Here is a 12,982-nt window from a genome sequence, read left to right as displayed (position 1 = left end):
CAGTCAGCACCTTATTTTCAAGGTATCAATTTGTTTTCCAGAAGTGACTCCCCTTTTCCATGTTTACAAACCCTGGAGGTTGTGAGTGCTAAGTCTGTCTGAAAACTCATGCCTTTTCCTCTAAGGTAAAAATTGTACATGTACTTATAGTAAACAAATTGTTTACATTCTAAGAGGGTAGAGAGTTGAAACAAGAACAAAGGTGGATGATTGTTGTCACCACTGGTTGAATGGCACAGTACTTTAGTTTATATACTTTCTTATTAGAAACTTAAGAAAAACATTAATTCCTATAGATTGCAAATTAGTTACGATTTTTCATATTTATGCAGTCATTTTGAATTTTATCATGGCGTATGGACGAATAATTCAGTACAATATTATTCAGTTTTATATTTAACATGACTTACCTAAATTTGTCAGGAAAAGAGCAACTTTTTCATACAGCTGTAACAGAGAAGAAACAGCCTCTTAGTTACATGGCTGGCACAAAAATGTAGAACTGCTTTCTAGGGAGAGAACATATTAAATCTGACATGCAGAAAATTTCTGTGATGTTCTGATAATCACAATAAAACTACATAATAATACAGCAATGATATAATCAAACAAAGAAAAGTTTTTATATCTCATGCTCATCCATAATATATGGAGAAAAAATGCTGTCACTGTCCCTATTTTATATACAGAGTGAAAAAGGGTGACAGAACTTTTCCAAAAAGAAAAGAGAAACAACAGCACAACTAAGATTTTTGTTTTAGTTACTTATGGAACATTCACCTCACAAGAAAAAAATCACCCTAGAAGAGCATGCTATGGTATGTTTGATATGTTGGTTATTTGGGGCTTTTTGGTTTTGTTTGGCACTTTGGTGCTGAGAAGAAAGACACAGGGGAAACAGGGTAACTTCAGAGAAAATCTTTAGTAATCCCCATGACCAGACACATTTCTTACTCTGAGCCAGTGTCTTTTTTTTTAATCCTAAATGGTACCTTCCACACTTTCAGGTACTGTGCTCTCAAACTCTCCAGGAGGCTCCAAACTTTGTTAAGATTACAAAACTAACTTGGAGGGTTTTCAGAATCTGTATTTGCAAAGGAGCTTTGAACCTATTAACTACATCACCAACACTATCAGTATTAGAGTAAATTAATGCAATTATTTTAATTTGTTTTAGATGAGTCTGGAGCCTGTTCCTACAAATAGCTAAATGCCCTTAACACTCACTGACACCTGCAGGAGTACAATCTTCTCATATTTCAGGCTCAAGTATTTACTTACTCCTACAGTGCATATCAGCAATGTTTCTTTTTATTTGCAGTTATCCTTAGAATCTCTTGCTTAAATTGAGTTATGTATTGTTCACAGATCAAACTGCCTGCTTAAGAGCTGAAGTCATCCTGAAATCTCTCATCCATGTTAATGACCACTTCATGTTTAGAATAGCTTTCCACTTCCTTTGGAGTAAATGGTTTTGTTTCAAGTAATGAAAAAGGTAGTTTCTTCTGAGTTTAAAAGCATCTCTTAAGGGCAACTGTAAATGTGCTAAATGTCTGAATCATTTATATCCTCATCTCAGCAAGGAGTGTGGGTTTTTACAAATGTTCACTGGTCTACAGAAGGGTTTATTAAAACTTTAATTTGTTGCTATTCCATTTGGAACAGTAAGACTGTGTTAGAGATTTTGTTAACAATGTTTGGATCTAATTATCTGCTACTGTCCTTTATCACTGCTACCTTCAAGGGACCCTGTTTGGGATCCCATTCTGTTCTCTGTTCATATTTTCCATGGGCAATATTATTGGAATTAACAGTTTTACATAGCGTAGGTAAAGCTAGTGATTGTTTTCAGGTCAGGCTGCAAGATTATCTGGGAGACATAATGCTTGAGGGTCATTTTGTTTCATTGTGATGGATGTGTCAGAATAGGTACCTAGTGCTCAGAACATCTGGTCTGGAATTTACTTGCGGTCTAGACCTTTCCCCTGATGCTTTGAGAGGCTGTCAACTTCTGTCAGAATCACTGCTGGTTTTCAAGGCTTCTAGCAATGAATTCTCTACTGCTATGCACATCTTGCTCTGTTCTGGGTTTATTACTGAATATTTTCTTGCTCTTCTGGCACTTTTCTTGAGTCATAGTTCATTCAGGATTCTCCTACCTGAATTGCTTCTGGGGATTTTTCTTCTCTCAAAAGAAATCCCACAATTGCCCTTCAGTAAACTACATTAATCCATCATGGAAGCAAGGGATTATGCTCCTAAAACCTTCCTTTAAAAAATGCTTGTAGTTTCAAATTTTGTGGATCTTTTTCTTCCATGAGCTATATCCAGATCTAAGCTTGTGGTGTTTATCAAATGGTGATGAGTACGAGGCTAGAGAAATCCATCTTTGCAGTACTCCACTTATTTGATTATTTTAGGAAATAAAGTTTCTCAAAAGGCACTTTCAAGCAATCTTCCATTATTTAAAAGAAAAATCTCAGAGCTGTAAAACTCTTTGGGAATGAAGAAATTTTGTTTGTGCAGCATTTTGTTGCTGCTTCACTGCATATACAATAACTTACACTGAGAACTTGAAGATGGATGTTGCACTGGCATAGCTATGTATATATAGTATTCTTTTTCTTTCTTTTATGCTTATTGTGTGCTCTAGGTGGAGTAAAGAAAATCCCCCAAAGGTGGAGACAAAACCCAGTAAAATAAAAATAACATAAAGGAAGAGAGCCCTCAGTACAATCTCAGAAAGAAAAACAGTTTTCTCCTTTCTGCCCTTTCTCAGCCTATAGTCCCACCTAAGGAAAATAACAGGAAAAACAACAGTTCTAGATAGACTGTCTTATTCACTAATCCAGTCTTTCCTATGCCAAAAGAAGAAGCAAAGTCCTGCAGCAAAGACTCTTGGAATTTCCTGCCATATAAAAAAGGACCCATCAAAAAGAATTTTTAGATCATGGAAATGTTTGGATATTGCATAGGAAAGAAAGAAGTCTTCAAGCCAGCCTTGGAAATTAGGAGACTTGAAATAACATCTCATCTTTTCGCTAGGAAGTAAATCAGCATATTTCCTGAAGTGAAGCTTAACAAACTGTTTGCAGAGGATGCTTGCTATTGAGTAGGCAGAGATGCTCCACCCTGGCTCCAGTACCCATCTGGTTTGTAGGCTGAACACTCCTTTCCCTAAAAGGCATTCTTATAATATCAGTTTACAAACCTAATAGTGAAAGGCCACACATGTTGTGCCAAGAGCAACAAAGAGCAGACACATTGCTATCAGAGAATGTAACGGGGTATCAGCATCTCAGTGGAAGGAGAAAGCTCATTCCCCATCTAATCTGTGCTATACTCACTTACTGGAACTGTTGCCACGTAGAAATTCCATTTCTGTCTTTGTCCCAGGTCTGGTTCCAAACCAGCTCACACTGACCTGCCATCAGCCAGCCCCACTGCAGTGCACCCAGGCCATGTCTCTGGTGCACGCTGGCAAAGGCTATGGGCAGCTCTGGAACAAATCACATCTGCTCAAGCCTCATGAAGCTTTCAGCTCAACAGAGTTCTGCTTATTGACATTGTGTCTCTATATGCATGTCCTCACTGGAAAATGACCATGACAGCTGAAATTGGAATTACTGAAAATAGTGTAAATAAGAACTTAACTTTGTCACTATATTTTTAAGAAAGCCATCAAAACACAATTAAAAAGAAGAATATTAATGAAGTGGACAGAAAACTGCATACATATAAAAGGGAAAGAAGTGGCAGGGGATAAAGCAGGGGTATGATCGTGTCTCCCTAAAATATTTTCAGAATATTCAAATGTACTTTACATAATATTTGGGGTTTGGAATGTGCTTTATATAAATAGTGAATGATGTCCATAAACAATAATTCCATGTCTGGCTTAGCAAGACACTCCATTCCTGCTGAAAAAGGAAGTGAAAGCATTTGGTTGTCTGCTGACTGAGATATCTACTGCTCTGGTGGCTTAAGTATGCCTTTGGATATGTTTCTTTTACTCACCACATTCAGCAGCATGATGATGCAAAAGTTGATGCACACTGCAGTCCCTGTAGTTGCAACCTGAGAGTTATTCCTGATTAAAGCCCACTTAAAGGCAGCAAAAGTGCTGACAGTCACAACACGGTAAATAACAATGCCAAAAACAGCAGCAATCACCACACAGATCTAAAGGAAGAAAAAATCAGAGAGAAGAACCTGAAAACTTACAGCGGAACAGGAGTTACTTTCTCCCTGAAACTCTCAAAATGAAATGAAATTAAAGACTTTAAAACTGCATTCCTTTTAATTCCAGAGGAAGGTTTCAACATGGTGATTTTTCTTGTTATGTTCTTTTTATTTCTCATAATGAAAAATATAGTTGAAATAATATTAAAATAATTTTTAGTTTTAAAATTTTTCTTGAAAATGTTCCTCCTCTTTAGCATTAATGTAGGAAACAGGATTGCCAGCTCTGGGAATTAGAAATTTTCCTTATCTTCACATGAAGTGCAAAGGCTAGTCTTAAGCTGCTGTTGCAGCTTGATGGTATCATACTTGGGATGGATTTTATGATTTGATGGACTTCACACCAATGTCTCCATTTGTAAGCACTGCCTCAAAAACAGCCCTGCCAAGCCAGCCTAGCTAGCTGTTTCTTCCTAAAGTTCTGGAAAGTTTCTACCTAGAGAAGGTAACCAGCTCAATTGCCCTTGTGATTTCTTCTCTGATGAAACTTTCAGGAAATGTGACAGAATGAGAAAGCCACAGCTGAGTCAGGCTGCTTAGTCACTTAATGTACCTTTTGCAACAGTTGAGCTGTATTATTTTACTAAACTGTGAGAGTCTATGCTGAGAAATTTTGAGAACTGCTCTAACTTGAAGTTTGGTAAGTGTTTATCTCCTGTTATAGATGTAATTTTAAAAAAATCTTATTTAAATGGTAAAAAAAAGTGTCATTTCTGATTTGCTGTAAGCCCAAGCTATGCCAACAATAAAAATAACTTAAGTGAAAATAATTTTTGTCCAGTTTTAAGGACTGTTATGGGGACAATAATTTGTGGTGTATGCATTTGAGAGCAAGGCTACACTCTGGCACTTTGAGTAAGATCTATCACTAGTCTAAGAAGATTAATGACTGAGTTTGTACAAGCTAAAATACTGCCACCCTTCAAGGGAAGAAACATGGGGAAAATACACAAAATATCATAGTTGTAGTATCAATTCTGAGCAGAGACTGCAGTCCTGAGTATGTGTCCTCAAGGGCTGAGTCAGGGTGTCCATCCACCTGATGTACCAGAGCCCAGTTCATCTCAATAAGGCTTTTGCCTTTCTTGACCTAGATTGTTTTGGACAATTTTGGAGCCATCAATTTCTTGCTGTCCTCTGCCCTGTTGCTGAGTTAGCTCACCTACCTGGCTCTCCACAGCTCCTGAGGCTGTACACATCTACCATTTTCTTGTCTCCTGGAAAAGCCCCAGTAAATTCCATGGCAGTCTGTTGGTTCCAGACCAGCACTGTGTTTTCAAGACCAACACTACCACGCCTGTTGTCATGTGAATAACAGCCCACATCTGCTTCACTGAAATTAGAGGATGGGGGCGTTTCTGCAGAAGTTCATGCAGCTCTCTGTTAGGAGATTTTGCTGCTCCTTTTAGTTTTGCATAACTAAAGGGATAAATACATCATTTTAATCAAGGAATATTGGTTTCTCCATTTTGACTGCACTAGGAATATGAAGTCTCTTTCCTCATCTCAATACACTGAGAAAGTAGGTTGTATTAACATCATTAAGCACTCTAGGCATCTTATTTAGATTCTCTGGGAAGTTTGAACAGCTGCTTCTCCCATGGCAACTTTCCCTGTCACTCTGCACTGTCTGCACAGGGGAGGCAACCAGTGAGCTAATTCAGCCACCTGAAGTTGGTGCCTGAATTATTCTGGTCACTATTCTGGCATATGTCACTACATACAGTGTCACAGGTGTAGCCTTGAAGAAGGGATTAGCTATCTGTGAGACCAATGTAGGACCTGACAGAAACTCAAGTGATTTGCTCTGTAGATTTCAACATGCACAGAGTTTATTCCACTTCCAAGCAGTCATATCCAATATTTACCTACTCTACTAGCAGAGATAATGATATTTTGTTCTTTTTCAACTGGTAAATAAATAAAAGTTCTCAAACCATAAAAAATATTCCAGATGCAGAAACGATGAGTCTGCTGCATTTATCTGCAAATGCTTGATAAGGCTCTGGCTTCCCAGATATGGGGTTCATTCGTTCTTTCTTGGAGTATTTGGCTTCAAACTGCGGACGTATTTCCTCCTAAAGAGCAAACAGATAATGTTCACATACAGCACAACTAGAAAAAACTCTGTAGGAAATTTCAGATCTTTTATCAGATCACTGTTCTGGGGAATTACATCTTTGAATTCAGCAGCTGGCACAGCTACTATAAAGGCTGAGCTGGGAAATCAGGTCTCCTTCATAAGAACTAGAATAAATCACTATACTCATAAAAGTAAGTACTAAAAGTATTTAGTAAAATCCCCAGTTAGCTATTCCTCTAAATAATGCTCTTTCAAAACTATGTGGCTGCATGAAAAATCATTTTAAGATTGATACGACAGAATTTTTCAGTCTGAAATTATCCTATTGATACTGGAAATTTACAACTAAGAAAAGAAAATCCCAAAACCAAACCTTCTTTTTCCAAGCCCAATTGCTGATTGTTAGGCATTTGGTTAGGCTTCCATTACCAGCAAAAGCTTCTTAGCATTTGAAGAAGGTTTCATGCCATCTGGTGCTGCTCAATTACTTCTTAACTCGGACAGTATTATTATTATTATTAGCAGGAACAACTTCCAGCAGCAGAAATGTCAAAGCCTGCTTTGCCATTAAAAACCCTCTTGTGAAATGAAACCTGGGGATTACTTGGGGAGAGATTTGGTTACATCTGTTTACAGCATTGCCAGAAGACAGGATCACCCCGGCGAAGGTGACACCTGCAGTAGCGCTACCCCTCTGCCCTAACATCACCAAGAGCCACGTGTCCTGTGCACCTCGTTCCAGTCTAGCATCCAGGACACTGTCAGAGGTGAGATAAAGCAGTAGGCTGGGAGGATGGACTTTCACAAATGCTAGCAGATATTAGAGCACTGCTTGTAGTACTCTACTGTATACTGGAGAGCTGCTCTGCAGTGCAGCTGGCTACAAGGGAGCAGACGAAAACCAGCTTACAAACTTCAGTCCCTTCCAGCCCTTCAGCTGCATGGACTGACTGAAGCTGGAAATGCCCAGACCTTAAATGACTGTACTGAAATAAGTGAATGTAATTGCTCACACAAGTCTTCAGAATGTGAATAAAGATGAGATAGCCTAAATCCTACATCCTTTTAAAGAAATTTCCTGAAGAGGAAGGGGGTAAGAAGTCATGTCTCATTCTCCTCATTCCAAGTTTTGAAGATGCTTTCTCAACACAGTTAATTTCCAAATTCATGCAGCAACCTGGTAACAAGTTATAAAAACAAATAAAGAGGCATATATGCCTAGCTGCAATGCCTCTGTAACTAATTATGTGCTTGAGGGAACCAGCCGTACCTGAGCTATACAAAAGGCTAAGCATGTTTCTATGGAGGCAGAGTAATACCTTCTTATTCTGTTTTGCTCAAGCTGTTCCTGCCATATCAGGGCTGAAGGAAGCTGAGCAGACTGTAATCTGGCAAAAGGAACAATGTAAGTAATATTCCTGTGTGCCCAGGGGCATGAAAAAGGACAGAGTGTTATATTTGTGAAGCATGGTTCCTGAGAATTTTACCCTGTAGATTGCACAAGGGCTCTGCCAGCTGGCTGACAAGAAACCTTTACTTCTTAGCACCTCTCTCTGAGCCAAGGTTTGATTACCTTTTACAATCTGCAGTGTAGGGAAGTTCTTATCATATCGACATGTCCTATAATCTCCAGCTGATGCAAGTAATGCAAATGCTATTTTTAGACATTCTCAAAAAAAAAAAATTGGAAATCTGGCATGACACTTTGTACCTGTTTAATGATACTCAGCAATGCTTGGACAAGTAAACAGTACTGTGTCTGGCTGAGGTTAATGATACAAAGAAGGTGACACTGAAGAAACAGAAAAAATATGCTACAAATAACAACAGAAGCCAGATTTCATCTGGGAGTGCCAGGAACTGCATGCTGTTGGTTTCTTGTGGTACACCCACCCAAGACACCTTTGCTCTCCATGTCTCCTACCTTGTACCTGGTTTGCAAGAACAGGAAATCCAGATATGTAGGGTTGAAAGAGCCATATCTCAGCTCATATCCCCAGACTGAGAGGCCTGAACATTGCAGGGGTTGCTGTATGCCTTTCTTGGGTAAGAATCTGAAGTGGTGAGGAATTCACAAGGTTGCATATCTGAATAAGTGCAATTATCCTTTCTATCGTCTTCATTGTTTAATTTACTTGTCTCTTCATTTAGAACAGGAAGGTGATAACCAAGAGATAGGAAGCCTTATAAATTGTGTTTTTTCAGTGTATTGTTGCTAGGAATTAATAAATTTCCCTTTGTAAGAAAACCTTATTTTTCAATTTGACAATGGAAATTAAAGAAAGCAAAGTCTAGACACATATTGTTAATAAAATAACAATCTTCATTATCAAAAGCCTGAGATTTAAAATGGTAATTAGAACTCTTTAATCGATGTCTTTGAAATAACTAATAAAGGCAATCAGCTGATTTTGTCTACTGATAACTTAATGGAAACCAGAGAGGAAATTTAATTAGCAGTGATTTTATTAGAAAGTAGCACTTTAGGAGAAAAATTTTCACCTTCTGGTGTCAAAATTCCCATTGACTTCTTACTGACATACAACTTCCCAGTGAAACTCCACAGGATTAATCTTTTCCAATCTACATAAAACAGTCTGTGCTCCTTCCTTCCCATTTCTCACACATGGATAATTCCAACTTTTTCATAAGATAAACACTATTGATTTCTGAAATATGAAATATGGAGTAATGTGAATTGCCTTAGACCAGGTATTCGTGCTCTAGAAGAGCTACTCTATATTTCTTTGTGAAATGCCTCCTTTTTCCCCCAAGAATTTTCTAATCCTTCAACAGGTAAATTATTGAAATAGTCCCATCCTTCCTAATCCAAGAATATTGTCCTCTATAGCCCAGACATAGAAAAAGAATTTGTAGATTGAAAATTTGAATCTTGATCACCAGTACAAGTATAGCATCTCCAGAAGTAAGTCTCCAAGGAAAGCCTGTGGTTTGCAGGTGAAGACAATGGCAAAGTGAAGAGGTGGGCTTTGAACCACAGAACAGGAAAATGTCTCCACACTTCCATCTGGAGCACCCACTCCCAAACTGTGTCTTTCTCAGGGGAGAGTGCAGTTCCACTGGAAAAGTGCAGCATTAGCTACACAAGCAGAGAAAGCAGTGCCATTGGGCTGACCCCGAAGCTGGGACATGCTCAGCTGTGCCATAGCTGTGGGCACTGGGGGCTGTAGCATCTTCAAAAAAGATACCTCTGGGAGGCAATCAGCTCATGCTCTTTGGATGCCACTGCATGCTGAACTGATGCCTCAAATGCCAATGAGATACTGATGTTCTAATTACTGGACACACAAATCTTTGAGAAGCAGCCTGTTGCGTTCCTATGAGCATCTTTAACCTCTAATTTGAGAAAGGTACAATCTGGCACACTGCTTCTGAAAAAACTTCTACCTCCTGCTGTAGAGACTAATAAGATTCCCTCTAGAACTGTAAGGAGGTGCACTGAATAGCTCTTGAACAGGTACAATCACCACTAGTCCTGACAGAGGTTTTGTTGACACAGTTTACTGGAAAAATTATGGTTTGAGAATAAAAGACCAGCTGACATCAACAGGGGGCAAGTATCCTCTGAAAATTGCCAACATGCAAATATCATCCTACAGGAAAAACTGAAATAATCTGCCAGGGGAAATAAATATATCTTATTCAAAATAAAAAAAAAGGGGGAAAAAAAAGAAGGGGAAAAGAAAAAAAATTTAAAGTGTCACTTAAGGACAACCTTACCAGGAAACTCAATGTTTGTAAATTAACTGATCATAGAAGATTCAGGTGGATGGCTTTATAATTCAGCATAATCCCAAATGCAGGTATGTTAAATGGTGAAAGATGAAGATATATAACATGCCAAACTATAAACATCTGCAAGACCAGGCTTCCTGGGAAAAACATAAAGAGGTTCTCATACTGCACTTACTTTTGTATTTTGCTTGTTTAAAGGCTCCTTCTCATTCTAGGGACACAGAGGAAGCTATAATTGTCAGTTGTAAATTGCAATTTGGTACAGCTTTTTCTTAGCTGTCAGCATCGGCAGCAGTGGCTTTTTTTGCAACTAGCCATGGGAAGACATGATCCCTGCAGACCAATCCTGAGCTCTATATGAACCTCAGGCAGGACTGTCTCAATCCCTTTGTGACTTGCCAGAATTGGCAAGAGCAGTCTGCTAATCTCAGAAGAGTTGAATCAGTATTAGAATATTTCCTATAATTAGGAAGATAGTCATGGGGTATCACCCAGAACTGACTGCACATGTGTATGGATAACAACATTCCTGTTGTTATAAAGAAATTAATTTCCAGTTGTGTAAGTTATTTCATGTTACATTCTTGGGTTATTTTCTTAGTAATTAATAATTTAAAAGAAAATCCTACCAGCAATTCCACCATTTCATGGCCTCATTGAGATACTTTGCCTCATACAGACAAAAATCCCATAACTCAGAAGTCTGTTTCTGTGCTGGCAAGACTGATAGAAAAGCAAATTTCCACCAAAGCAGGAATGTAGAGGTTCAATTTCACTGAGACCACTACAGCAGTCTCTTACCATCACTCCAAGAGCTTCTGTAGAGTAAGGAGAGCAGACTTATAGACACCTGTATGTCCAAATCCCACTGGAGGAGCAATTTTTCTTCAAAACTCATTGAATCTTGCTTTTCTCCTGCATGATAAAACCTTCTAGTTCTATTTAGACCTGAATTCTCAGTCCCAAGAGCATGTGGTTAATTTCTGGTGACCACCAGAGGAAAAGATTAAGGCTATTATCTGAATTTTAGTGGTTTGCCTAAGGGGATTTCCTGTACCAACACTGAATTAATTAAGTCCTCTCTCTCTCACTCTCTCTCTCTCTCTCTCTCTCAGATAACCAGCACCTGAAGGTTCAGATGCTGGTACAAGCCTCAAAAGGCTTTCCTTCCATCAGTACTCTCAGTGACAAACTAAAAGAATAGATAAAAACTCATTTTCCAAAATTCAAGGTCCCCTGGGCTGTCAAGAATTTCCAGCTTTCAAAATAAAAATGCAATTTCTCCCATAGTGCATTTCTTCCCTGAAAACTTTCAAATTAATTTAGATTTACAAAAGTGTGAAAAAAGAGGACAGTTTAGCCTGGGGAAAGTTTCTTTACATTCCAGAGGAAACATCTGAGGAGAAAAATCCTTATTTCATAGTTTATAAAAATTTAAAGAATGAACTGAAGATAAATGCAAAATAAAACCACACATTTTCAACCAAATGATTTTGTATTATAGATTAAGGAGTACATGTTTTTATACAAACCTCTTCTTCTTCCCAGTCTATCAAGTCCCAGTCATAAGCAATTACTGCTCTCCTTCTTTTCCAAAACTCCAGAAAAACAGTGGCTAGAGCAAGTAGGGAAAAAGATGCAAGATTGTTTTTCAGTCAAGAAATGTTAATGACTATCACAGAACTGTTAAATGAAGCTGTTACATTATTTTAATTTCTTTGCATAAATGGGTTCCTTTGAACAGCAAATCATGCTGATGATCAAAACTGCTTTCAAAAAGCATTGCTTTCTAAGGATTAGTTTGCTTGCTTCAAGTATGATTGAGGCTTTAGAGATTTCATTTAGTGCTAAATGAGAATGTTTAATTTCTAACCAACCAAGGGAGTGCTCTCAAAGAATAAAATTGTTCCTGTGAGTCATCACTGCTAGATAAAGCAGATTTCTGATGAAGCTAAGGGGTTTCTTGGGGCCATTGCACATAAAGGAGTAACTTTCTTTCTTTGAAGACCATTTACATTACACACAAACCAGAACCCAGAGGAAACACAGTCCGGTGCATTTGAAAATGTGTAGAGTACTACTGGGGAAATGGGAACTTCTGGTTTACACCTTTTTAATTCAACCCCCTTTTTTTTTACAGTATGTGAGTTTGTATATGGGGTGTTTATGTCTGATAGTTAAATATTGTGTAGTACAGCCCTTATTGATAGAGTTCAAGATGGAGTAAGAAGCCTGCACATGATTGCTATGGGAAGACAACTGTAAGTAAATTTAGAGAAAGCTGGGAGGTTATATTCACATTCTGAACAGAAGTTAGAACAGTACGGAAATTATAGGGTAAAATGCAGTTGCTGCTCCCTGGATGGAATGTGGGTGGCATGCCCGAAACCTATTCCACCATGACTCCACATATACCTAATCTGCAAATTTAAGCACATGCTAAGGGGAATGGAATGGAGGGTGGAGCAGAATGGAGACACAGAGGTCAAGCTCTGATGTAATCCTTGCCGGGAGGGGAACTAAATGGTCCTTTGCAGCTGATAAACGGCACAGCACCCATCAGCCAGGGGAGATAGGAGAAGGTGTATTGCTGCTGAGCCAACAACTGTGGTGGAATCCTTGTCCCTGAATGAACTGGGTTCATTAAAACCTAACTATATTAACACACACCCCCATCCCAAAGTTACCTGCCTTCAAGGTACGACCTCTCCTCACTGGGCATGCACTTTATATTTCATTGACTATATCTTTAAGAGAGAAGTGAGAGAATTTTACACCTATCAATAACAAAGGTGTGTATCACTAGAGCCACTCAAGCACCGTCTAAATGTAAACAGATAGTATAAAAGTAAGTTAAGAATGGGGAAAAGTTAGAGAAGACTCCACCATAACTTCTGAGAT

The 12,982-nt window shown here is 38.5% G+C and overlaps 1 protein-coding gene across 24 annotated transcripts in view; it reads right to left on the bottom strand.

The window, feature by feature from the left end:
• ANO4 (anoctamin 4) overlaps positions 1-12,982 on the bottom strand; it is a 200,514-nt gene that overhangs the window by 24,261 nt on the left and 163,271 nt on the right. For all 24 annotated transcript variants that reach the window (XM_072923263.1, XM_072923266.1, XM_072923267.1 and 21 more), the window contains 4 exons: positions 11,614-11,696; positions 6,180-6,320; positions 4,018-4,182; positions 411-447 (listed from right to left, as the gene is read on the bottom strand). In XM_072923263.1, the coding sequence (XP_072779364.1) occupies positions 411-447; positions 4,018-4,182; positions 6,180-6,320; positions 11,614-11,696 (426 nt within the window). The remainder of the gene's footprint in view (positions 1-410; positions 448-4,017; positions 4,183-6,179; positions 6,321-11,613; positions 11,697-12,982) is intronic.

The sequence above is a fragment of the Taeniopygia guttata genome, chromosome 1A (genome assembly GCF_048771995.1).
Source record: "Taeniopygia guttata chromosome 1A, bTaeGut7.mat, whole genome shotgun sequence".
NCBI classification, from domain to species: Eukaryota; Metazoa; Chordata; class Aves; order Passeriformes; family Estrildidae; genus Taeniopygia; species Taeniopygia guttata.
Note: the sequence above shows the minus strand (reverse complement) of the source record. Positions and strands in the feature narration are given on the sequence as shown.